General features: G+C 36.5%; 3 protein-coding genes across 3 annotated transcripts; 2 read left to right on the top strand and 1 right to left on the bottom strand.

Moving 5' to 3' along the window:
* Nucleotides 1–2,336: 2,336 nt before the first annotated feature.
* Nucleotides 2,337–4,422, top strand: LOC104225792 (lactoylglutathione lyase). Its single transcript, XM_009777653.2, has 4 exons — nt 2,337–2,502; nt 2,663–2,893; nt 3,648–3,723; nt 3,962–4,422. The coding sequence occupies exons 1-4, from the start codon at nt 2,422–2,424 to the stop codon at nt 4,000–4,002; spliced, it is 429 nt and encodes a 142-aa protein (XP_009775955.1). The 5' UTR covers nt 2,337–2,421; the 3' UTR covers nt 4,003–4,422.
* Nucleotides 4,423–6,737: 2,315 nt separating this feature from the next.
* LOC104225791 (uncharacterized) lies at nt 6,738–9,833 on the bottom strand. The gene is made up of 5 exons (XM_070149387.1): nt 8,889–9,833; nt 8,645–8,774; nt 8,262–8,292; nt 7,701–7,873; nt 6,738–7,555 (listed from the first exon to the last, which is right to left on the bottom strand). Exons 1-5 carry the CDS (start codon nt 9,831–9,833, stop codon nt 6,738–6,740), a joined length of 2,097 nt encoding a protein of 698 aa, XP_070005488.1.
* Nucleotides 9,834–10,709: 876 nt separating this feature from the next.
* Nucleotides 10,710–12,641, top strand: LOC104225790 (late embryogenesis abundant protein D-34-like). Its single transcript, XM_009777651.2, has 3 exons — nt 10,710–11,250; nt 11,454–11,750; nt 12,278–12,641. Exons 1-3 carry the CDS (start codon nt 10,924–10,926, stop codon nt 12,437–12,439), a joined length of 786 nt encoding a protein of 261 aa, XP_009775953.1. The 5' UTR covers nt 10,710–10,923; the 3' UTR covers nt 12,440–12,641.
* Nucleotides 12,642–26,571: the final 13,930 nt, after the last annotated feature.

Genomic DNA, 26,571 nt, shown 5'->3' with positions numbered 1-26,571 from the left:
GTTTGGCCTAACCTTAGCTTGATGGAATAGGTGTTGTTATCTTATTTGCTACGTGTTAGTGCTGAGTACGACGTATAGGTGTGGTGACGAGTATCTAAACGTTGGTGTCGAGCATGCCCGTGAGTCTTATATTGTGACTATTGTGACTCTTATTATGTACTATCCATGCTTACATTGATGATTATCCATATTGAACAAGACTTATGATAATTTCTTGGTAATTGACCATTGTTGAGTATTGGCTCAATTTGAGATTTATTTTGTGAAGTTAACTGTTGGAACGAGATTGGTTATAGCTGATTCCCTTGCTGTGATGTATTTGTTTCCATTGTTGATTCCCTTGCCGGGATGTTATTGTTTCTACTGTTTGGGTGAGGAAAGAGGGATGAAGCACAAAGGGTGATGCCGTGCACATTCATACTTATTCATATAGTGATGAAGAGTGATAAAGCACGAAAGGTGATGTTGTGCACATTTACATTTATATTGATGCATATGGTGAGGAAGAGAGATAAAGCACGAAGGGTGATGCCGTACATATTTCTATTATTCATATGGTGAGGAAGAGTGATAAAGCATGAAGGGTGATGTCGTACACATTTCTATTATTGATTTCATGGTGAGGATTGAGACTAAAAGCAAGAAGGGTGATACCGTGCATTTTCTGCTTGTTGTGTTCATTTACTGTTATCAGTTCAAGTATTTTAACTGCTTAAATTCTTTACTGCTGTAATTCTTTATGTTGAAACCCCCATAGTATGTTTCCCATTCCCATACATTTCTGCTTAGTTTTATTTACTTATTACTCTGTTATTATACTTATTAACTGTACAGGTTTATGATGTTTGTCGTGTCCTAACCTCGTCCCTACTTCGCCGAGGATAGGCTCGACATTTATCAGTACATGGGGTCGATTGTACTGATACTGCACTCTGGACTTTCTGTGCAGATCTCGGTGCCGGACCGTGTGAGTAGAGTTGGGTGGCTACCTTCAGTCCAGTGGAGACCCGAGGTAGACCTACAGGCGTCCGCAGGCCTTGGAGTCTCCTTCTATCATGTTTCTTTTCTGTTTTATCTATTTCTGAGACATATGTGTATTTCTTTGTTCAGATAATTATTTGTAGTATTCGTAGACTGTCCGTGAGTAGTGACACCAATTCTGGGTGGAGTTTTATTACGGTTTCATCATTTGTGTTAGGATAATCTGTTAAATTCTGTTCTTCCGCATTTAGTCCGCTGATTTATTTTTGTTAACTTGTAAGCTGTTATAAGATAAAGGAAAAAGGTAAAATAATCAGTAATGTTGGCTTGCCTAGCGGGTACAATGTTAGGCGTCATCACGGTCCCGACTGTGAAAAATTCGGGTCGTGACAACAACTCATACAAAATTAACTTCAAAATTAAAGAGGTAGTCTTGTGATTTGACATCGGAGAATTTGTATCTATATCTAGTTTTGGGGTTACAATTAAAGTTCTACCCATTTTGCACAAAAAATTGCATGCCTATCCACTTTAGGATCAACTTTCAATTTATCGAGTCTGAAGTTAGAGGCAATTAAGTCTTAAGTGCAAAAAATATACTTAAGATGCACTTAAAGCCAAATAGGCCTGAAGTACAACACATATTTTCATGTACTCAAGACCAAATAGGTCTGAAAAGTTGCACTTTAGATGCACTTAATGCCAAATAGATCTGAAATACAACCAATTTTTTCCTGTACTTAAGGCCAAATAGGTCTGAAGTGAAAAAATTGTACTTCAGATGCACTTAAGACCAAATAGATCTGAAGTGCAAATTGCCCGGAAATAAAAACTTATTCTTCGATCCAACAATCCAATACACGATTTAATACATAAATCTACTCCAAATGAGTTCAAATCTGAAATATAATCTCCAAATATCATCAAGAACAAACCCAATATAATTTGTCAAAACAACAATAAATCTAACAAATCTATTTTACATTTAAAAAGAAGAGGAAGAAGAAAAAGGAAAATCCCTAAGGAGTAGTAAGAAATAAAGCCATAACAGCTCATCACTGTAAAGCACCATAAACCATCTTAAAATATGTTTACAAATACCATATAAATTCACCATCACCTTTATTTTCACGGCAAAAAAGAAAAAGGAGGAGGAAGAGGAAAAAATAACCTGAAATTATTTATATTACTAGTTATAAAAATTTTAAAAAATTAATGCAGATTAAATGGAAACCATCAAATAAGCCCTTGAAATTTTTGCTTTGACATCCAAAGAAACCCAATTTTAATGGGCCCAACTTCAAGTCCAACCATCAACCGAGCACCCAAAACGACCACGTGTAGTCGGGAAAGCAAAGGAGATAAATATACATTCAGCACCTCATTTGTCACTACAGGAACGTGCAGTAGAATTCCCTAAACACACACAAACAACAAAAAATGGCAGCACAAGGAACATGCCTTAATCACGTCTCCCGTGAATCCTCTGATATCAAACGCCTTGCCCAATTTTACATTGAGGTTTTCATCCTATAGATTAATTTTCATATCATAAAATTTTCTCTGTCTAAACTCTAAAGTAGAGTAGAATAAACACATATCATATCTTATCGATGTTTCCAAAAACAAAATGAGACATAATTGATTGTCTGATGAAAATTGGTTATGGGAATTTTTGCAGATATTTGGGTTTGAGAAAGTGGAAGCACCAAGATTTGAGTTTGATGTGATATGGTTGAAGCTGGCACCATCTAATTTCTACCTTCACCTTATCGAGAGGGATCCCAGTACGAAGCTTCCAGAGGGTCCCTGGAGTGCCACGTCAGCCGTAGCCGACCCGAAGAATCTGCCTAGAGGTCACCATGTCTGCTTCTCCGTCTCCAATTTCGATTCTTTTGTTCAGACTCTCAAGGTTTAATTGAATCCTCTCTTTTTAAATTCACTTCCTGGTTATTATTCCCCTTAAGTAATTGTTTATGATTAAAAGAAAAAAGTTATTTTCAGGAATTTTATTTTTGACTATTAGATTTTCCTATTTCCTGTTGATTATGTTAAATGTGATGTCAAAGTGCGGGTATTATCCTTATTTTGATGATTTTTTTGTATCTTTTTATCCATTTTTTTCTTTTTCCCTTTAAATGACGTTAATTCTTGTAATGGAAATTGGAAAATAAAATTGTTTAGACGAGGTTCCTTTGAATGTGTGAAGGGTCATATAGGAAGAAATGTCGATTGTTGTCTCTTTTATCAAGGAGGTTGGAGCTGTTCGGCCTATTACTGCATCAAATTTTTCTTGTTTTGTATTTAATAGAAATGCATTAGCCTTTTTTCTAATGTGAGCTGAGATGAAGCAATTGAAAGTTGGATACGCTGATAGCTAATTAGGGCATATCCACTTGCTGAGCTATAGCTAGTATTTATTGTAGATATTATTAAAGCGAGCATGAATTGAAGACCAGTGTCTATGTTCTACAACTTCTTTATTAATGACAACTTACAATGGTCAATACCAAAAGCAAAACTTGATATGAATTTGGCAAAGATCAGATGCATTTGGCGTGCTATATATTGTTAGATTAGACTGGTTTCTTTCTCAATTCTGGGTTATCAATGACTAATTGATCTCTGCTCATCATTGCTTTTTTTTTCTTAACCTGGCCGTGTAGGAGAAAGGAATTGAAGTTCACGAGAAGACTCAACCAGATGGCAAGACCAAACAAGTTTTCTTCTTTGATCCAGATGGTGAGATTTTCCTTTTATTTATGTAAGCAAATATCACATATCTTCCGGGATAATAGTTAATGAAAACGGATGGCCATCTACTCAATTAGAGAAGAAGAGAAACCTATAGGATGTCTTACTGGATGTCTATGCTAGTATATCAAACTCTTTTGTGCACTAAATTAGGTAAAGATTTCGAGAGAGGTACTTAGTTGTAGTGACAGTTACAATTCAATGACATATGGTTCTGAATCTGCAGGAAATGGTTTGGAGGTAAGCAGTGGGGCTCCTGCCTCGTGAACAATGACCAAGCTCTTGGTTCCGCGTGATTGGTAGCTGTAGAGTTTAGTTTATAGTAAACCCTCAGGAAACATTAGCTTGGATGATGAAGCTGTGTGAAATTGCCTGTTAGTATGAAAATACTTGTGGTGTTTACTTATTGACCTGCTTTCTCCTTGCAATTGGCTCCAAGAAGCTTGTACTGACTGTAGCCTGTGACAGATGGTAAGAAATGAAGCCAAATTGACAGCCGCAACGAATGTATGCACATCGATATTTCAATAAGTCAATACTAGTGGAATAAGTAGTTGTAGAACGAGTTACAGCTCCTCTGTTTCCGACTGTGTCCTCTACGCCTTATGGCCAATGTTGTTCATAACTAATAGTCACTGAGAGATTTATGTTTAGTTCAATAACCTTATGGACAAGAAACTTTTACTCCCTCCGTTTCAATTTAGATGAGTTATTTTAACTCGATACGAAGTTTAACAAAAAAAAAAAAAAAGCTTTTCAAATTTATGATCTTACCAGCTTAAGGGGTAAAAGTTTTGTGGGCTCATGACATTTGTGTGGTTATAAAAGCTTCTCATTAAGGGTAAAATGGGTAAAATAAATAGTTTAAAGTTAAATTATTTTCAAATTTAGAAATGTATTATTTATTTTGAAACAGGCTAAAAAGGAAGCACTTCAATATGTATTAGCATTACAACAACATATTTAATGTAGTCCCACTAAAACATATTCAATGTAGTCCCACTAAATTCGTAAAGCTTGTATGATAAGCTGCTAACATCAAAAATTACTTGCTCGATTGACAAATATAGTTTTCGTAACTGCTTAATCTATTCCAAATCGTGTAACAAAATTTGTGAAAGAGAGTTGGCATGCAACCACGGGTTGTTGGCGCTTTAAGCGACAATCGAGTTACATCATTTTACTTGATATAAAGATAAAAGGAATTTGTCAGATTTGGTTATACAACCAAAATTAATTACGCGAACTAACATTTGTTAGATTGTATGAAATCAAGCAAAGATGAAGAAGAAATCAGGGAACCAAACTGAGCGAAGAAGGTTTGAGAAAGAAGAACTTCTTTTGGCATTTTCTTATTATGATCGGTGGTCCTCAAACCCGGAGCCCACAATGTTTATATACAAGCCCAATTCTAATTGGGTCAAAACAGTCAAAATCGAAAGAACAAATTAAAAACTTCTCTGCAACTAAACTAACCCTTCTAGCAATAAATACAAAGCTCAGAAATACAAGGCCCAAAAATAAATACAGCCCAAATACAAATATAAATCCAACACCCCCCCCCAAGTTGGAGGGTGGTTAGCCACACCCAACTTGCTCAAAATAGACCTGAGAGTGACACCTGAGAGTGATTTAGTCAGCATATCGGCCAGTTGTAATTTGCTGGGAAGATAGGATAAAGAAATAAGACCATCTTGGAGTTTCTCGCGAACAAAGTGGCAATCCAACTTTATATGTTTCGTACGCTCATGAAACAACGGATTACGAGCGATGTAGATGGCGGACTGACTATCACAGTGTAAAGGAACTGGAAAAATTGAGGTAACAGAAAGTTCATGTAACAGCCTGGTGAGCCAAGCAAGTTCGGCAACAACTCGGCGCATGGAATGATACTCGGCCTCGACGGAAGATAGGGACACAGTGTGCTGCTTTTTAGACTTCCATGTGAGTAAAGAACCACCAAGTAACACCAAATAACCACTAACGGATCTCCGGGGACTAGGAAAAGAAGCCCAGTCCGAATCACAATAAGCATGTAATGAGAAATCAGAAGCAGCAGACATGAACAAACCTTGCCCCAAGGTACCTTTGACATACTTAAGAACATGATAAGCAGCAGAAAGATGAGATGAAGTAGGGGCATGCATGAACTGACTTAACAACTGTACTGAGAAAGCCAAATCAGGTCTTGTATTTGTGAGAAAGTTCAGCTTGCCAATGAGCTTCCTATACAAGAAAAGGTCAGATAAGGGCTCCCCATCTTCAATGGAGAGTTTCAGATTCACATCTAAGGGGCTAGCAACAACATTGCAATCTAGACAATTGAATTCAGATAAGAGGTCCAAAGCAAACTTCCTTTGGCAGATGATAACACCTCCAGATTTAGAGAGGATTTCCAAACCCAAAAAATAATGTAAATGCCCTAAATTTTTTATCTTGAATTGAGCATCTAGAAATAGTTTGAGAGAACTCATCTCCTCTTCATCATTACCACTTAAGAGAATGTCATCAATGTAAACAACAACAATTGTAATATGAGAACCAATAGACTTGATAAATAAGGAGTAATCATTTTTTGAAACTGAGTAGCCCTTAGAAATAAGAGAATCACTTAATTTGGAATACCATTGTCTAGAAGCTTGCTTTAGGCCATATAAGCATTTGTCCAATTTACAAACCATGGTAGGTGCAGAAACATTCAGGCCCTGGGGTATTCTCATATATACCTTTTCATCTAAGTCCACGTGTAAAAAGGCATTATTGACGTCCAATTGGTACATTGGCCAACCCTTTTTGACTGCCACAACTATGATTGTCCTAATAGTGGTCATTTTGACTATGGGAGAAAAAGTTTTATTGTAATCAAGTCCCTCTAATTGGGTATCACCTCGTACTACCAACCTAGCTTTGAATCTCTCTATACTACCATCAGCCTTATGTTTTATCTTATAAACCCATTTGTTACCAATTGGTTTCTTTCCTATATGGAGAGGGACTATATCCTAGGTTCTGTTGAGCTCAAGAGCCTCAAACTCCTTCAACATTGCAGCCTGCCAAGCAGGATGCAACACTGTCTGATGAAAGCTGGAGGGTTCATGTACAATGTCTAAGTTTTGATCTAAACTCTGATTGACTGAATTTAGACTACTGAAGCAAACAGAATTAGGTGAAACGGGAATAGAAATTAAAGTGGTAGGAGGAAGAGCACCACAAAAGTAATCTGATAAGTAAGAGGGAGGATAATATATTCTGGAAGGATATCTTGAGGTGAGAGAAAGTGAAGAGGAAAGTGTACGAGATGAGGGAGGTGAAGAAACATGTTCAGAAGATGGTGTTCCAGGTGAAGCTACAAGTTCAGAAGGTGGAAGACTAGAATTCGAGTGTGGTGGAGAAGGAATAATAGGAGGAATAGATGGGGAGGAAGAAACAGGACAATGCTCTATAGGGAAAGGCTCAATAGATGAATGAGGTGGTTGAGGGGAGTCAAGGAAGGTGTGCTTAGCAGGAAATAAAACATTTGAAGAAGGGGTGTCAAAGTAAGGAAAGATGTCTTCATGGAAAACAACATCCCTGGAAACAATGATTTTCTTATCAGAAAGTTGTAGAAGCTTATATGCCTTTTTTCCAGGAGGATAACCCAACAAAACACAAGCACTAGACCGAGGAGAGAACTTATTCCTATGGGGTTTAGGAATCATTGCATAACACAAACACCCAAAGCTTCGTAGATGACTGTAAGAAGGTTGCTCCCCAGTTAAAACTTCATAAGGAGTCTTGCCAGACAAGATGTTACTAGGGAATCTGTTGATTAAGTATGTGGCTGTTAAAATGCAGTCTTCCCAAAATTTAATTAGGAGTTTGGATTGAAAAAGTAAAGCTCTTGTTGTTTCTAGAAAATATTTGTTTTCTTTCAATAACTCCGTTTTGTTGAGGCGTGTAAGGACAAGATGTTTGGTGTAAGATACCTTTGGACTGAAAAAATTGACTAGCTTCATGACTGGTACCAAGTTCTAAAGCATTGTTTGTTCGAATGGTTTTAATTTTGGTGTTGAATTGAGTTTCAACCATGGAGAAGAAAGACTTTAGAATGGACAGAGCATTGCCCTTGTGACTTAAGAGATGTGTCCAAGTGTTTCTACTACAATCATCCACAATTGTGAGAAAATATCTATAAGATCTATGTGTGGCAGTGTGATACGGACCCCAAACATCCACATGAATAAGATCAAATATATGGGAAGAATGAGAATTACTATCAGGAAAAGAATTTCTTTGTTGTCTAGCAAGTGGACATATATCACAAATGAAAGGTTATTTATTAGAGAATGGTACATTCAAAGAGTTTATTTTCTATAATTTTGAAAAAGGAAGGTATCCCAACTTATTATGCCATAGAAGTTGGGACTTATTTACATGTAATATGTTTGCATGAACAGAAAAAGGAATTAAAGCAGGGGAATGAGAAGTTGGTGTGACTGGAGATTGTGTTCTGGAGTTGTAGAGATAGAGCCCTTCAGCCATCTTACCAAGTACCAATGGCATCCTCAGAGAAGGGCCCTGTAGAAGAAAACATGCATGTTGTGAAAAACATAGCAGTGATAAAGTGTTAGCTAATAATTTGTGGACTAAAATGAGATCTATTTAAAAGTAGGCACATACAACACTTTTGACAGAGTGACTGAAGAATTCAATTTGACTGAACCAATTCAGGTCACTTTGACTTTGTACCCATTGGGTAATGTGATAAGATAGGGAACAAATAGAGTTGTTATATTTGTAAGCAAGGATTTGTTAAAGGTCATGTGATCTGATGCTCCAGAATCCAATATCCAGGTTTCAGAAGTTAGAACACTACTTAAACAAGTACAATTACCACAACTCATCAAATGAGCAGAGAAAGCAAAAATACCTGCAAAGTTAGTTGTGGCAGATTGACTTTGAGAATCATCAGAACCAACTTGAACATGTTGAAGGATACTCACGAGCTGCCTGTACTGACCAGGTGTGATGGTATTGGCAATATTGATGTTGTCAAGGGACTAGTCAGCCTTAGCATCAGGAGAAGAATGAACAGGTACAACAACTCGGATATTTTTGTTCCCTGCTTTTGAAAGTTGTGAAAATTCATGTAATTTGTAGCACTTTTCAATTACATGTCCAGGCTTTTTGCAATTTCTACAATAGTGCCTTTTTGGATCATAGCCTCCCTTTTGATTGTTGAAACTTTGATTGGCAGGATTTGGATTGTTAAAAGTATATCTCTGTGTGAAATTTGTGGTTTGTGGTGGTTTTGGATTATAAGTAGGACCATTGGACCTGGCAGAAAAAGCTGCAGAGTCAGACTGAAACCCAGGTACATTGTGAATTCCTCTCTGCTTTTCGTCTTGAACAACCAGAGAATAAACATTGCTAACTTCAGGAAGTGGCTGCATCATCAGTATATTTCCTCTAGCATTATTGAATACCTCATTCAAACCCATTAAGAATTGCATCAATTTCTGATTTTTCATCTTTTTGATAATTTTGTGTTTACCTCCACATTTGCAATCACAAACACAAAAGGAATCAATATCAAGTGACTCCATCTCATTCCAGAGTCTCTTTACCCTAGTGAAATAACTTCCCACATCAGACGAACCTTGAGATATAGTACTCAGGTCCTTTTGGACTTCATACATCTTAGCACCATTTGCTTGCCCATACCTTTGGTTCACTTCATCCCATAGACTCTTAGCAGACTTAGAGTATATAACACTTTGTGAAATGTCGGGGTCTAAAGAGTTAAGAATCCAAGTAAGAATCATGTTATTGCATTGTTCCCAGTGTTCAAACAAAGGGGAACCGGGAGAAGGCTGAACATAGCTCCCATTAATGAATCCTAATTTCTTCTTTGCCCCCAAAACAATAATAATGCCTCTTCGCCAGGCTCCAAAACAGTCCCCATTGAATTGTTTGGTTACGAGAATAGTACCAGGATTGTCAGAAGGATGAAGATAGAACGGGTGTGAAAGAGGTAAAACAAAATCAGTTTGAGGATTATTAAAAGTAGGGGACGTAGGGTCGGTTTCAGAGGCAGTTACATTATTTTCATTTTTCATGAGTAAAGAGATAAAATATGCAAGGGAAATAGGAAAAAAAACTAGGGCACAAACGATATATCATAATGAGAATAGTGAAATGAATAAGCCGAAGCGAAAGAGATTACCAAAAAGCAGGATAGTCCTTCGAAACACAGAATCAAAGATTATCACAAAGAGGAAAACTGATAAATCGGCAAAAATAGCTTGTCGCCGTCAAGTACCATCGAGCAACCACCACTTTAATCTACAAATTGAAGAAAAATCCCCGCTAAATCACAAATTTCATTCATAATAGACTTCGAAAACACTGAATTCATCATGAAACTTGAAAATTTTGGGCTAGAATCTCCAAAAAACAAAAAATCGAAGAATAAGAAACTAGGTTTTTCCGACTTTCTGGAAATAGGAAGGGACAAGGAAATTGAGGTACTAAAAATCAGAGATTACACCGATCTTCCATTATAATGCTCTGATACCATGTTAGATTGTATGAAATCAAGCAAAGATGAAGAAAAAATCAGAGAACCAAACTGGCGAAGAAGGTTCGAGAAAGAAGAACTTGTTCTGGTATTTTCTTATTATGATCCGTGGTCCTCAAACCCGGAACCCACAATGTTTATATACAAACCCAATTCTAGTTGGGTCAAAACAGTCAAAACCGAAAGAACAAATTAAAAACTTCTCTGCAACTAAACTAACCCTTCTAATAATAAATATAAAGCCCAGAAATACAAGGCCCAAAAACAAATACAGCCCAAATACAAATATAAATCCAACAACATTTAATGTTATAATCTTGATTGTCATCATCATTTGATTTCTTAGTGAGGTAACAATTGTCATACTCCAGTTTAGTATTTTGCAAATACACTTGTAACTTAGATATCTCGACTATTCAAGAACATTCTTACAAAATCTGAGTCATCGTACCTGCTTACAAGTCCGCCACGTTCGCACAGAGTTGCAAGGTGTCAGCTCCTTAACTTGGTCGACCATCAGCACAGCAGGGTACATAATCAAACCAAATGAGTTCCTTCCTTAGTAAGTAGAGTAAATAACATCAACGCACTGTAAAGTTTAAAGCATTCAAGAAAACAGGAATCTAAAGATGAGTCAAGAGCAACCTCAAAGGCCTGAAAGAGAGCAGCAGGAAGCCATAAAATATGGAGACGTATTTAATGTAAGAGGGGAGTTAGCTAAGCAGCCAATTGCACCTCAAGATGCAGCGATGATGCAGAGTGCTGAAACTATGGTCTTTGGTCAGACCCAAAAGGGTGGTCCAGCTGCTGTTATGCAGTCTGCTGCTACCAAAAACGAAAGAAGTGGGTTTGTCAGCCACGACGCTACCACTCCTGTTGCTGGTGCTGAAGGTGTTACCGTGACCGAAACTACTGTTCCTGGTAGACGTATTATTACAGAATCAGTTGCAGGACAGGTCTCTCTTTTACAGTTCCAGTTCCCTTATCATTAGTTGGAAGATTCGTCTCTTCTCTTCATGTTATGAATTTTACTCAAAAGTCAAAACATATATAATTTGTTCTGCTAACTGTCAAGTTCTTGAATTCTTTATAAAATTTTATTAGGCATCCTTGTATATTGTAAACGACAAATACGTAGAGCATGATTTGAGAGTTGCAGGTATTGGGGCAATCTGTGGAGCCTGTTCCAGTAACAGCAGCAGTAGGGGGAGCTGGAGGAGAACCAGAGGAAGCACCCATAACAATAGGAGAAGCTCTGGCGGCAACGGCGCTCACAGCCGGGGACAAGCCGGTGGAGCAGAGCGATGCAGCCGCAATACAAGCCGCAGAAGTCAGGGCCACCGGTTCTAGCGTCGTAACTCCCGGAGGATTAGCGGCCACAGCTCAGTCGGCAGCTTCTGTTAATGAGGGATTGACTCAAGATGTGGATAAAATCAAACTTAACAATGTCTTGACTGTAAGAGTTGACGTTACTTTAATATGGCTTTGCATTTCGCTTAGTATTTTATATCTTAACTTCAAACTATAATTGGTCATTATGAACTCTCTCTAAAACGGCTTGTTGACCTCTAAGTAAATTTTTTTTTTTCTAAGTTTGACTAATCCTTTGAATTTTGAGTATAGAGTTAGAACTTTATGTTATTCTCTCCATAAAAAAGTGAGATCAATAATTTCGAAAAAGTAACTATTTTGTTCAATTATGTTCTTTGAATACTAAATTTTGAATAAAGTTATAAGTAAAAATAGTGAGATTAATAAATTTGAAAGTAAGCAGGTTATATATTTCAACATGTTGAAATACCACATTTATATTGTCAAGTTGTTAATATTGTCAGGAGATTTGAGTTAATTCCTTTTGATCATTGGATATGTACATATAATTCGTATATAACAACATTAGCTAGTTGGGAATATAACCAAATTTGTGATCGATTTGCGGTACTCCAAGTCGATAATCGGTACTTGTATTTTGTTACATTATAGGGTGCCACTGCTAAACTACCGACTGATAAGGCAGCGACAAGGCAAGATGCAGAAGGGGTGATGGAAGCGGAGCTTCGGAATAATCCAGAGTTGACCACTTATCCCGGTGGAGTAGCTGCGTCTGTGGCTGCAGCTGCTAGACTGAATGAAAGAAGTTCATAAGTTTGACTCTTGCATGTATAATATTTACCAGAGCTTCATATGGCCTCTTTGCCTTTTGGTGTTAGGCTGTGTAAAAGCTTTCTAGTTCGTTATATTACTTTTGTGTAGCTGCGTATCGTCGATCCACGACAGTAGTTGTTTTGCAAGTTTGTGCTAAAGAGGTGAACAATGCTCTGATCAGTTTAAGTTCTATCTTTTGCAATTTGCCACGTATAAGTGTCTAGTGAGCATGCTGATTAGTAAACTTGTTAAGAGGTGAGCATGCTAATAAGTTCGCCAGGTAAACAAATCCAAGCAAATAATTAAAATTAATTCCAAGGACCAAGGCAATCTATTTTGAGTAAAATGTGTTCCTTCTCTACTCGAAGGACTTACAGAAATGTGATTTATTAGTGTCCTATTATGGTCAAGCTTCAGTCAGTAAGTTTGACATCTTATATGATAGCGTTCAAAGTGCAGTTCGGATTTCCACATCCGATCTGTTGTGGAATTTACTCACTTTTACTGGTGTAATGAATTTGGGCATTGCCGTTTGATTAACTTTCTATTTTGAGTAAAATGTGTTCCTTCCCTACTCGAAGGACTTTACCCAGATATTATTTTTAGATACGCCATTTAAATATGCCAACAAGACTTGAGTATTCATTTCTTGTTTCTTCCTCTCCTCTTTTATTGAGAGTTGTTTGTAAGAGAGTTGAGTGTTGGAAAATACTTGCGTGATTCTCTTTATTTGGAGTGATCCTGTGAGGTTATTCTCTCGGGGGTATTTGGGATTAATTAGAGTATTTACTCTAATTTTGTACGCTCTTTTGTATTCTTGTTGCTATAGTGAATTTGTTCCTCTCCGCTTGTCGACGTAGGTCAATTTGACCGAACAACGTTAAATTTGTTTCTTCTTTATATGTTTTAATTGTCGTTGTTATCAACTTATATTGTCTTTGTTATTATTATTATACTATTATTTTGTTAAATTTCGCACTACCCGATTTTCTGATCCTAATAAATTGGTATCAGAGACGGATCTAACCGGGTCTGTTTTAGTAGTCAATATGACTCTAACAAAGACTTATGTTGAGAAATTTGATCGAAGTGCAAACTTCAGAATGTAGCTATTAAAGATGGAAGCTATCCTAATTCAGGATGGCTTAGATTTAGCACTGCAAGGGAAGGAGAAGAAGCCTGATAAAATGATGGACGAGGAGTTTGCTGTCATTGATAAAAAGGCAAAAGCATGTATCATTTTAAATCTCCCAAATAAGGTTTTGCGTGAAGTTGCTACAGAAAACTCAGCCAAAAGCATATGGATAAAGCTGAAAATCCTATATATGAAAAGAACAGTAGAAAATAGGCTTTACATAAAGCAAAAACTCTACACTTTTTGTATGGCTGAAGGTACCTATATACTTACACATCTTGATATTTTTAATTCTTTCTTATGGATTTAAGTAACATAGATGCTGAAATCAAAGATGAGGATCAAGCTATGTTATTGCTTGTTTCTTTACCCGATCGTTTAAACATATAAGAGATACTATGCTTCATGGAAAGGATAATATCTCTTATAAAGACATCAAATCTATTTTGAAATCAAAAGAACAATTAGATAGAGATATTACTGGGGAAACTAGTGGGAACCAAAGGGAAGGCTTGTTCATAAGAGGTAGATCCAATAAGAAAGATTCAATTAGTGAGACACCTAAATCAAGGTCAAAATTCAGATACCAAATATCATGTGTAAATACTTTCATAAGAAAGGTCACATTATTTCTCAATACTTTAAATTGAAAAAAGAAAAGCATACAGAAAAGAAAAATGAGCACAAAAATACTGATACTGCCGAAGCAAGTGTAGTTACTGATGAGAATGAGGGAATTATTTTTTAGCAACTAATAATAGTTTCAAATCTAACAATGAGTGAATTTTAGATTCAGGTTGTTCTTATCATATATGTCCCATCGAGATTTATTTACCACATGAATCTATTAGAGGTGGGGTTGTCTTGATGGGCAACAATGTTGCCTGCAAAGTTATTGAAAAAGGTACTATCCGAATCAAAATGCACGATGGTTTGGTGAGAACTCTCACCGATGTTAGACACGTTCCTGACTTAAAGAAAAATCTCATCTCTTTGGGCACTCTAGAATTTCTTGGGTGCAAGTACACAGGTGAAGGTAGAGCTCTAAAAGTTTCTCATGATGCTCTTGTGATCATGAAAACATGCAAATCTAGTACGGTGTATACTCTATTGGGATCTACTGTTACAGGTGATGTTGTAGTTTCAACATCAGATAAATCTGATTCTGACATCACCAAATTGTGGCATATGCGATTGGGGCATATGAGTGAAAAAAGTCTTTCCATCCTCAGCAAAAGAGATCTCTTATGTGGCCAAAGTACCAGAAATATGGAATTATGTGAACATTGTGTGTTGGGGAAGCAGAAAAGAGTCAGCTTCAAATCTCCATCAATTCATAGAACAAAAGGTAATTTGGATTACATTCATTTAGATCTTTGGGGTCCTTCACGTACCCCATCAAAAGGCTTTGCCAGGTAAATTTTAACTTTCATCGATGATTATCCAAGGAAAGTTTGGGTTTATTATCTAAAAAATAAAAGTGATGTTTTCTTAACTTCCAAACAATGAAAAGTTTTGATTGAGAAGCAAACAGAAAAACAGGTTAAGAGGCTTAGAACATATAATGGCTTAGAATTTTGTAATATGAATTCAACAAATTTTGCAAGAATAAAGGAATATCTCGATACCCTACTGTGAGAATGACACCTCAACAAAATGGTGTAGCAGGAAGGATGAATAGAACTCTTTTGAAAAGGGCTCGTTGCATGATTTCAAATGCTGGGTTGACAAACCCCTTTTGGGCAGAAGCTATCTCTACAACTTGTTATATTGTCAACCGTGCTCCTTCTGCACGCTTGAACTTCAAGACTCCAGAGGAAATGTGGTCAGGTACTCCTGCTAATTATTCTTATTTAAAGATATTTGGTTGCTCTGCATACATGCATGTAAATTAGGGCTGCTTATCAGGTGGATTGAGCGGTTATTTAATCTTAACGGTTTGACTTATCTGTTATCGACTTTTAAATGTATTAATCTGCTAGTCACCCGATAAGATATCAGGCGGATTAGTATCAGTTTAGCTCTTATCGGGCGGTTTATCGGCCTAATTCAATCTATATTGCGTGCATTACAGAGGGCGTACTATCGCAACAAATATATTGAGTGGCAAGGTTTATACGTTCCACAAGCAGTTGAATTGCGTGAAGACATACACTCTCTTCTAATAGTTCCAAGTTAGCCTGATGGTCAACTAAATGAATATCTTTCCTCTTTCACATGGTGAGTTTGAACTCATTACATATTGAGAAATTTGAACCAAGATTGTTGATTATTAATATCGTTTTATGGTCCACTTTAACGACAACATTTATTTTCTACTGGAAGGTAAAATTACCATGTTAATAACCGATTTCACTTTTAATTTGGAGGTGATGCTGCCTTTTCTTCCTACTACTATTATATATTATCTGCTTGTGAATGAAAAGGCACCAGATTAGCGATGACACGTGTTTGATGATGGTAAGTTAAGCGAAACTTAAGGTCAATGGTAACGCTTGGCCGATTATGATACTGGCGGCGTTTGGATTGGATGCGGAACATAGAGATGTGATATTACCAGTGGCGTTTGGATTGGATTTAATAAATATATATATTCTTAACGGGTTAATGGATTATCCGTTAAGAAAATTGAATAATCCGCCCCCAAACCGATAAGCCGTTAATGAAAAACTTTCAACTTGTTCCCCGTCCGTTAAACCATTAACTCGATACCAATAAGCCATTAAGCTTAGATTTCGGTTTGATTTTTAGTTTCGGTTCGGTTTTGAACACCCCTAATGTAAATGATAGTAAATTAGAGTCAAGGGATAAAAAGTGCATTTTCCTTGGGTATGCATCTGGGATGAATGGATACCGGCTATGGTATCCTGATTCTAAGGCACCAAAATATAATTAGCAGAGATGTAACCTTTGATGAATCCTCTATGTTACATTCCAGAAAAGAGTCTTCTAGTTCTTATAATACAGATAAAGAGAAGAGTACACAGAAGCGAGTGGATGTTGAGATTGACATTCCTTCTGAGCCGAACTCACTAATTTTGGAGAAAAATTCAGTTGAAACTCTTGAAGTTGAGCTAGAAGCTGAAATTCCTTAAGTCGAGACTCCTGAATTTGAACCAGACGAAGATGAGTATTCTATAGCCAAACATAGACCAAGAAGAGAAAGTAAACGACCATTAAGGTTTAGTGATTATGTTGCATTTGCTTTTTTTAGTTGCACAGGAAACTGAAAAAATCAAAGAACCATCAAAATATTCAGAAGCAGTTTCTGGTGTTGGTTCAGCCAAGTAGCTGATTGCAATGAATGAAGAAATTGAGTTTCTCCACAAGAATGATACTTGGTCTTTTGTGAAACCGCCATCATGAAAGAGAATTGGTTGCAAATGGGTCTTCAAGAAAAAATATGGAATTCCAGGGGTTGAAGATGTAAGGTATAAGGCACGGTTAGTTGCAAAGGGTTATAGTCAGGTACAAAGAGTTGATTTTAATGATATTTTCTCACCTGTTGTTAAACATGACTCTATTCATGTCTTGCTTGCCTTAGTTGCCATGTATGATTTGGAATTAGAACAGCTTGATGTTAAGGCAACTTTCTTACATGGCGAACATGAGGAACAAATATATATGCATCAACCCGAATGATTTGAATTGAAGGAAAAAAAGATCATGTTTGCTTGTTGAAGAAATTCTTGTACGGATTAAAGTAGTCTCCAAGACAATCGTACAAAAGGTTTGATTTCTTTATGTTGGGTCATGGTTATTCGAGGAGCATGTATGATAGTTTTGTTTACTTCCGGAAGTTAAATGATGGTTCATTTGTGTACTTATTGATATATGTTGATGACATGCTCATTACTGCTAAGGATTTGACAGAAATTCACAATTTGAAAAGTCAGCTTAAAAGTGAACTTGAGATGAAAGATTTGGGAGCAGTTATGAAAATTCTTGGCATGGAGATCAAAACAGACCGAGGATCCAACAGGCTATTCATGACCAAGAAGAAGTACTTGGAAAACGTTTTGGAGAGGTTTGACATGAAAGATGCTAAACCAGTTAGTACATCTCTTGCTGCTCATTTTAAGTTATCAGCTGCTCACTCACCGCAGTCAGGGGAAGAAGATAGGTATATGGAACATGTACCTTATTCCAATGCAGTCGGCAGTATTATGTATGCAATGGTTTGCATACTTCCAGATATTTTCCAGGTAGTAAGTGTAGTGAGCCGATATATGGCTTGCCCTGGTAAAGCACATTGGCAAGCTGTGAAATAGATTCTCAGATACTTGCAAGGTACTTCAAACACATGTTTGGAGTTTGGGAGAAATACTAACTCTTTGATTGATTTTGTAGACTCAGATTGTGCAGGTCATCTTGACAAAAGAAGATCACTAATATGGTATGTATTTTGCATTGGTGGTTGTGCTATCATCTGGAAAGATACATTACAACATGTAGTAGCATTATCTACTACTGACGCAGAATACATGACAGTGACCGAGGCTATCAAAGAAGCCTTATGGTTGAAGGATCTATTTGCTGAAATCAGTTTACACCAAAGTGGTATTACTATTTTTTGTGATAGTTAAAGTACCATTAACTTGACTAAAGACCAAATATATCATGAGAGGACGAATCATATTGACATCAAGTATCATTTTATCTGGGAAACCATTGCTGATGGAAAGGCCTCTATTCAGAAGAACAACACTAGAGACAATAATCCTGCTGACATGTTCACAAAGCCTGCTTGAACTTAATTGCAATTTATGAAGAATGATTTAGCCCATAAGGGCTTTTGCAAAGAGGGTGGAGCACTATATCAGCCAAAATTAGGCCAGGTGGAGATTTGTAATATGACCATTATTTTGGCTAGTGGAGTCCATCTCACATAAGCATAAGTCTATTTGTAAAGAAGACTTTGTTGGCAATATTCTTTGAGACCCAAAAATATTGCATTGTGTGGTGGATATCATTTCCACAAGTTGTATCTTTTCTTTTATAACTTGAAGGCCAAGGCTTTTTTGCCTATAAAAGGAAAGTTCATTAGTTCATTTTAGACACACCAACAAGACTTGAGTGTTCATTTCTTGTTTCTTCCTCTCCTCCTTTATTGATAGTTGTTTGTAAGAGAATTGAGTATTGGGAAACACATCCTTTATTTGGAGTGATCTTGTGAGGTTATTCTCTCGGGGGTATTTGGGATTAATTAGGGTATTTACTCTAATTTTGTACGCTCTTTTGTACTCTTGTTGCTACAGTAAATTTGCTCTTCTTCGCTTGTGGACGTAGGTCACTTTGACCGAACCACATTAAATTTGTATTTTCTTGATATGCTTTAATTATCGTTGTTATTAACTTACATTGTATTTATTATTGTCATTATAATATTATTTGGCTAAATTCCGCACTACCCGATTTTCCGATCGTACCAATGTCCGATAATGGTCAAGCTCCAGTCATTAATTTTGACGTCTTATATGATAGCGTTCAAAGTGCAGTTCAGATTGCCACATCCGATCTGTTGAGGAATTTACTCACTTTTACTGGTGTAACTTTCTATGTAATGAATTTGGTTATTGCCCTTTGATTAATTTACTTTTCATCTGATCACAAGCTGATGGAATTTGAGAAATTTTAACCTACGCTAACAAGAATTCTTATTCTTTTCAACCCAGAAACTAATTAAAAGGATAAAAAGTATACTCGAGGACGAAACAATCAGGAAAAGTGTCTGGACACTGTTACACAGATAGAGAACAAAAATAAAATGAGTTACTATGCTACAAATACAATATCTTTGCATCATCAAGTCCATACTTGTTGCATTGTTGGCAACTTCGACGGATGAAATGTGTATTTTTCGTATTTTCTACCTTTGATAATGTATAGGATAAAATTGGTTTATATTAAATATTCGAATGATTGCATGACATGTGGAAACACAAGCAGACAAAAGATGAATCGAGTGAAAATCAAGACCGAGAACAATATATTAAGTTGGTATCGGGTAGATCCCGAAGGGAACGCAGTCAACGGAAGCAAATGAAGGTTTGTCACTAGATGACATTTAATAAAGAATATTCCTCAGTATTAAATAGCCTGCCATTGCAGAGAATTTTGGCATTCATGATCTGCCGTTACATATTTATAAATGGTCCCCTATTATTATCATTTAAGGGTGGTTTGATCCTAGGATCTTGTTTCCTAAGTATAACTATAAATAGTAATTCCAACAACCATTGTAGGATCACGAAATATCTAACAAAACTTATGCTATACTTTACTCTCAAGAAAATAATTCAACTTTACTTTCTGTCTGATATTACTCATACTGCTGTCCTTGGAAGCATTGCTCCCGGAGCCAGGCTTGCTATTTCCTTTGATGTTAACGCTAAGTCTTATTTTTGATCTAATTTGTTTATAATCATTTTGGATCAAATCAGTTCGCTTGTCTATAAATCACGTAACAAATTTTAATTACGGGTAAACAAACAAGTTCTTCTCTCCCATTTTGTTTGCCATTGTATACTATTTGGAGGTTCAAACATTTTCCAACATTGGCTATGGTTGTGTTTAAAAGTAATTTATGTGGTTTCTGTATATACTACTTTTGTTTTCGAAAAGTCACTGAAAGATGTCCAATATCAACTTGAGAGTTGGCTGCTTGACTACCGTATCAACTTGGAAGGATGCAGTGTGATTATCTGTTGATCTTTTCTTATCACTGGGAAGTGTTTAAGATGCTAAGGATAAAGTTTTCTGATGTTTTACCTTTTTCCTTATTCCAGTGGAGGAGAAGAAAGTAGGATATTGTTCACCTCAGCTTGATGATTATTTATCAGAATCCTGTGGCAAGACCGATCTTGTTCTCCACAAAAATGTGGATCAGCAGATTGATCACTCCTCAGTAGATGTTTTATTAGCTGCAGTTGTTCCTGCAGTATCAAAGAACCTTAACTTTGAAGATGAGCATACAAGTGCAGGCAGTAAGCAGGTGCTTATCATAGATTTGCTGTGTGGGATCTGCAAACTGTTGTTGTGCCGCCACCTGTAGTTCTTAATTGTGGCCATGGTCGGTTCAACTTCCTCCAACTATTATGTTGATTTTTTTTCCTGAAAAGGAATTATTATGCCGATTACTTAGTTTCCAGACGCCATTTCTCACTATGGTGTTTTCCCTTCTCTAGTTTACATTGTGAAAATTGTGTGATCAATCCTAGCGACTAGCTATGTAGATGTCCAAGTTTGTTTAATAAAAGAATAATTTTTTTTTGTGGTCAAAGCAAATAAAAGAACAATTTGGGTTTCTAATAATCAATTTTACTTCACTTTTCCTAATATAGATGAATAGAAAATAATGGAAAGTAATACCGAAAGAATAAGAAAAAAAAATCTTATTGATAATGGTAGCTTTCTTCTAACAAGAAAGAACAAGATCTTTCAATAGCGGTGATAGTAAAAATATTAACGATTGATAGTAATACTTTTTGATTTTTTCGGTGGGGATACAAGATAGGGTAAATGAATTTATACAAGGATACAATTTGTTACTGCTTCGCCTTATTTAATTCTTGTTACTAACATTTATTAGATTGATTATATGTTACATGGGTGATTCGTGACGGTTAAGGTAATAACAACCAATCGCGCTTAATCAGAGATTATGCTGATTTCTTTTTTCATATTCGTGGCTATTAATGACCCTTCCATCTTCGTGGCTTTTAGCATCCTTAGTTATTCAATCCATATATGTTTCTTCTTTTTCGGCTAATAGGCATGGTATCCTCGTAGACAATCCCGTGGGTGCTACTTATGCCTTCTTCGTTCTTCATTCTTCTTTATTGTTTTGATTTTTATGCTACCTGTTAGAATAACATTGATCCACATGAAGAGTTTATTTTTCACCAATACAGGTTGGATTGGGTAGGATTAGGGGTGTTTAATTTGTTAGAAGGTGGGGTTGGTCTTAGGTTTGATAATTCTAATTTGAAGAATAAGTTGAGATATTACAAAAGCATTCCTCAAAATCTAACGCTTAATTATTCTGTTATTTACTCCATCCGGTTGACAATGGGTAACTTTTTGCCCTTTGGCACATCACCTAAGAAAATATTAATTCGCTAGATAAAAAAGTATTTTGACTAAATTACATTCAGTTAAAATTTGTATAGTGTTAATTTGATACATTAATATATGTAAATAAGGACAAAGTTGAAAAATTAAAATTAATTCATTCTTGATTATGTAAAAAGAATACTTATTTTAAATTCAAATAAAAAGACTAAAAGGTCATTTATTATGGACCGGAGAAAGTATATCCATATCAATTATCAGTTTATGACTGTCGTTTTGTGGAGTAATAATCCAATCGGTTCAAATCTGGTGCCCTATCATTAGAGATTGAACAATTCATGTGTAGGTGAATCCGAGTCTTTTCGCTCTCTTTGTTTTCTTTCTCTAATTAAAATTGAGCACTTGATTCTGTTGGATGTAGCTTCCGAAGTTCAACCTTTCCCAAAATCAATAAAACAATTACACACTAAAAAGCTCTTTTAATTTTTGAAAATCATTCACTCAAAAGGGCAAAAAGTTACCTGATGTTTTTGAATCAATGAATTCATCAAATCATAAATGATTGATACCTATTCTTATCTTAATATATAACTTAACTGTGGTAATTGGTTTATGTGATTCCGTGTAAATATTAAACACTAGGAAAAAACTTTGAATAAATGTGAGAGGAAAGTGTCATTCTACCTACGTACTCTTATTTACTTCTCCTAATTCTCAACAAAAGTAAGGTCTACGCTAAATACTCTTTCAAACCATGCTATGTAATATATTCATATTCCAGTTACTATCATTAACAAAATGGAACGCTACCAAAGAAATTTCCTTTGGGGAAGCATTGAGACGCGAAAAAAATTACACCTCCTTAACTGGGAACAAATTACTAGTCCAATGATAAGTGGAGGTTTAAATATACAAAACCTTAGAACTAAAAATTATGCCTTATTAGCAAGCCTCGCTTGGAGGATTTTCCATAATCCTCACTCTCTCTAGGCAATGACTCTCTTAAATAAATACCTACCTCAAAAAAAGGTTGCAAATCATTCTACAACTTGACGTAATATTTTAAGGGGATGAAGTCACTATCAACAAGGTATTAAGTGAAAAGTGGGAATAGGGAGCCATATTAAGCTATGGAATGATCCATGGATTAACACAGGAATAACTTTAAGATCAATGTTCACAGGTCCACTACCACAATTCCATGACACACTTACAGTCTCTAGTGTTTTCAAACACCAAGCATGGAACTGGGCAGATTTCAGCTTCGAAATGCATGAGGGTATAAAAAAGTATATTAACAGACGATACCTTTCTATATATATACAACAACAAGATCAACTAATTTGAGGCCTAACAAATAGTGGACAATTCACACTGCAAACTATGTACAAGGAGCTCACTAAAAATAGTTCCTATCTCCCGCAAACTACAAAATAAGTTTGCTTGGATATGGAGTTTACCAATCCAACCGAAATTTAAAACTTTTCTATGGCTACGTCAATATAATAGATAACCAACACTTTCCTACCTTAATCATATAGGAATATTTACGGCATCAAATTGCCAAGTCTGTCATGCTAATCAAGAAACAACAACTCATATCTTCATAAAATGCTTCCAAGCCAAACAATACTGGTCCTCCATAGGACTGCACGAACACATTAACAAGCTGTCAGTCACAAATGCTCCAAAACAATGGTTATATAAACTTATTAACTATAAAGGCATTCACTTCCCACGCAAAGTAAACACATGCACCTTTTCGATAAGCTTATGGCACATTTGGACTACTCGTAATAAGAACCTGTATGAACATAAGCAAGAGAAACCAAATCTAAAACAAGTGTTAAATCAAGTTATTGAATATGCCTACATGGCAGCATCACGACATATTGATAATCAGGCTATATTTATGTAGTTTAGCTACCATTTACGCTCCAACTTAGCTATACTTTACTGCTATATGAATGTTAAATGACAACAAATGGCTCTAATTACGAATTTTGTGCTTTGCAGCAGCAATTCCTGACTATGAGGACATTAAAGAGTGTTTGGAGTTAATTTGGAGCAAGGAAGGGCAATCATAGGTGAGTGTGCACGAAAGAAGAAGGAAAAAATAGAAGACAGACTGAACTCCAGAATCGCGGGCCAACCGCGGCCGCGCTCGTCAGGCAGAAAGGAAAGCATTGTGCGCGGTTCAACCGCGGTCCGACCGCGACCGCGCTTGTCACTCTGAGGAATTTTATTTCAGGGGTAAATTCGTAAGTTTAGGGGCGACTCTCCTTAACCTATAAGAAGCCCAGCTCGCCTAAAAAGATGGTATCAAGGTTTTTGAAGGATTTTTGAAGTTAAGAACAGGCAAGAAGCAAGGCGGAAGATTCGGCATAGAGTTTTACCTTTTTTCCTCTTGTTTTTATCAGTGATGATGAATGCTGTTGTTATGACTATGAAAATGATTATGCATAGCTAAACTTCTAATCTAGGGTTTTGATGGAACCTCTTGGAGGATGAATTTCTTATTATGTTAATATAGATTTGCCATAGTATTTTCTTTGTTTGTTCAACTTTATTGTGATTGCTGTTGATTGGAGGGCCCTCAATCGACTGTGCCTATTAGTATGTATTACTCGGGAGAGAGTGCATATTTAGGTAGTTAATAAACAACACCACTCCTAACGTATATGAGGGATCAATACGAAGGGTTTAAAGGTGGGCTTAGGGATAACGAAACCTTGGGTGCGATCTAAGTGAGTTGTAATTAAGGTCAACTAGCATAATTCGGGAGAATATGTCTTGTATATTGTTGTAATTACTCGGGAGGGAGTTACGACAGTCAGAGTGCTCATGATCGATAGAGAAGACTTTGGCAAATTTATAGCAAACATAGCGAAAAAGATTCCGACAAGAGGGGAAATCAGAACCTTAGATATGTCTCATTCTTGCTTACAACTCGTTCATAGTTAACTTTTAATTATTGCATTATCATTACGTAAAATTAGTTAGTAAACCTCCAATCTATTATTTAAATATCTCTGAAAGTTAACTATGTGAATTTTGTATGAGTCTAATAACTGTGATTGATAGATTAATTTTCTATGGGATTCGATTCCGGACTTATTAACCGGAATATATTTGCAGTGACCGCTTTGTCTTTTTATAAGGCATAGTTAGGCATGATCAAATTTTGACGCTGTTTTCGGGGAATTAACAGTGTTATTGATTGCAGTTAAAAAGAAGTGCAAATATTCTTAGTGTAATCAATTTTCTTCAATTTAAACTGACCATTGAAGTTCTAACATTTGTAGTCGTGGTTGTTACAAGAGCATGCCTAAAAACTCATCAAGAACTGATGAATTGTTTGAAGCATTATCAAATCCTGAGAAGGTGCTCAAGGCATTGAACCGTGCAAATAGGAAAGGCAAACAACAACAGAACTCAATCGAAAAAATTGAACCAGACATGGAAGACGATAATCTAAACAACAGAGACAACGTGAATGTCCCAAACGATTAGGGTGTGATACCTCTTGTGCCAGAAGTAGCACTATATGATTGGGCACAACCCACCGCTGATAATTTAGCAACTGCCATTTGTAGTCCCTAAGATACAAGCAGATTCATTCTAGATCACAAATAACATGCTACATTTATTGCAGAACAAGGGATTGTTCTCTGGGTTATACGTTGAAGATCCTCAGCATCATCTAAAGAATTTCATGTCAATCTGTGCCACGTAGAGGCAACATAACGTGACACCGAAAGCAATACGTTTTTTGTTATTTCTATTCTCAGTGACATGAGTAGCTCAGACTTGGCTTAATTCACTCCCAATAAACTCCATCACTACTTGGGAGGAATTAGTCAAGCAATTTGTGAACAAATTTCATCCATCCAACAAGATTTCTCAGTAAATTGATGAGATATTAAGCTTCAAACAAAAACCAACAGAGACGCTACAAGAAACGTGGGAAAGATTCAAGGGTCTGCTGGTTACGTGTCCACATCATGGTATTCCGAAGCAGATATTGGGGTAGAGGTTTTACATGGGTTTGGCAGATAGTTTGAAAGCCAATGTTGATGCTATAGCAGGTGGAGCATTTTTGAGCAAAACATTCAGAGAGAGCAAGATCCTGCTTGACAATATGGCACAAAACTCAGGATGGACAACAATAAACGCTCCAATCACTCATGTGGTTCACTCTGTGGCTCTAGACCTGGCTAACTCCATAGCTGAAAATATGGCCACTCTACTAACACAAATGAGGATCCTCACCAAAAAGGTTGAAAAATCAGGTCAGAAGCAGCAGGTACACATAGTTGATGCAACGAATGTGGGCTTATGTACATCATATATTAATCAACCATATGTCTGCTCGTGGAGTGTTGGAGGTGACAATCAAAAATATCAGGAGAACATGAATTATGTGGCCAACTACGAGGGATCGAGACAAGGTGGTCAGAATTAAGGTAAGCAAAATCAAAAATATAGACCAGCTCAGCAGCAGTACAACAACAACAATAACCATGGGGCTATGCGATCACAGGGTCAAATGGTGCCTTACCAAAGGTAATACGAGTACAACCAGCAAAATCAGCAGCAGGCTTATCAACAACCTCTACAATAGCAGATTGTGAGACATGAAGATGGGTTTGCTAAACTTAAGGTAATGATGCAACAAGTGATTGGGTCCACTAGAAAACTAACTGACAGAGTAGACTCACATGAGTCAGCGATAAAGAATATTGAGATCCAATTAGGACAGATTTCCATGGCCCTAAATAATCGTCCTCATGGGATGTTACCTGCAGATACCCAAATCAATCCAAAAGAGCAGGGACCCAAGCAACTGATAGCAGTAAGTCTCCGAAAGGGTAGAGACTTAGATCTAGAGCAAGAAATTGCTCGTGAAAGCAGACCGACGGAG

Source organism: Nicotiana sylvestris, chromosome 1 (assembly GCF_000393655.2).
Source record: "Nicotiana sylvestris chromosome 1, ASM39365v2, whole genome shotgun sequence".
NCBI classification, from domain to species: Eukaryota; Viridiplantae; Streptophyta; class Magnoliopsida; order Solanales; family Solanaceae; genus Nicotiana; species Nicotiana sylvestris.
The sequence above is the reverse complement of the archived record's forward strand: the minus strand, read 5'-3'. Positions and strand labels throughout refer to the sequence as shown.

What these genes read in the sequence shown, in the direction of transcription:
- LOC104225792 (XM_009777653.2), top strand. Translation starts at nt 2,422, where the DNA reads ATGGCAGCACAAGGAACATGCCTTAATCACGTCTCCCGTGAATCCTCT. An exon ending in CTTTTGTTCAGACTCTCAAG is followed by an intron (nt 2,894 to 3,647) that starts GTTTAATTGAAT and finishes CTGGCCGTGTAG; the next exon opens with GAGAAAGGAATTGAAGTTCA. An exon ending in TTTCTTCTTTGATCCAGATG is followed by an intron (nt 3,724 to 3,961) that starts GTGAGATTTTCC and finishes CTGAATCTGCAG; the next exon opens with GAAATGGTTTGGAGGTAAGC.
- LOC104225791 (XM_070149387.1), bottom strand. Translation starts at nt 9,833, where the DNA reads ATGAAAAATGAAAATAATGTAACTGCCTCTGAAACCGACCCTACGTCC. An exon ending in ATTGCAAAAAGCCTGGACAT is followed by an intron (nt 8,775 to 8,888) that starts GTAATTGAAAAG and finishes AAGGCTGACTAG; the next exon opens with TCCCTTGACAACATCAATAT. An exon ending in TCAATTTTTTCAGTCCAAAG is followed by an intron (nt 7,556 to 7,700) that starts GTATCTTACACC and finishes GCATTTTAACAG; the next exon opens with CCACATACTTAATCAACAGA.
- LOC104225790 (XM_009777651.2), top strand. Translation starts at nt 10,924, where the DNA reads ATGAGTCAAGAGCAACCTCAAAGGCCTGAAAGAGAGCAGCAGGAAGCC. An exon ending in CAGAATCAGTTGCAGGACAG is followed by an intron (nt 11,251 to 11,453) that starts GTCTCTCTTTTA and finishes TGAGAGTTGCAG; the next exon opens with GTATTGGGGCAATCTGTGGA. An exon ending in AACTTAACAATGTCTTGACT is followed by an intron (nt 11,751 to 12,277) that starts GTAAGAGTTGAC and finishes GTTACATTATAG; the next exon opens with GGTGCCACTGCTAAACTACC.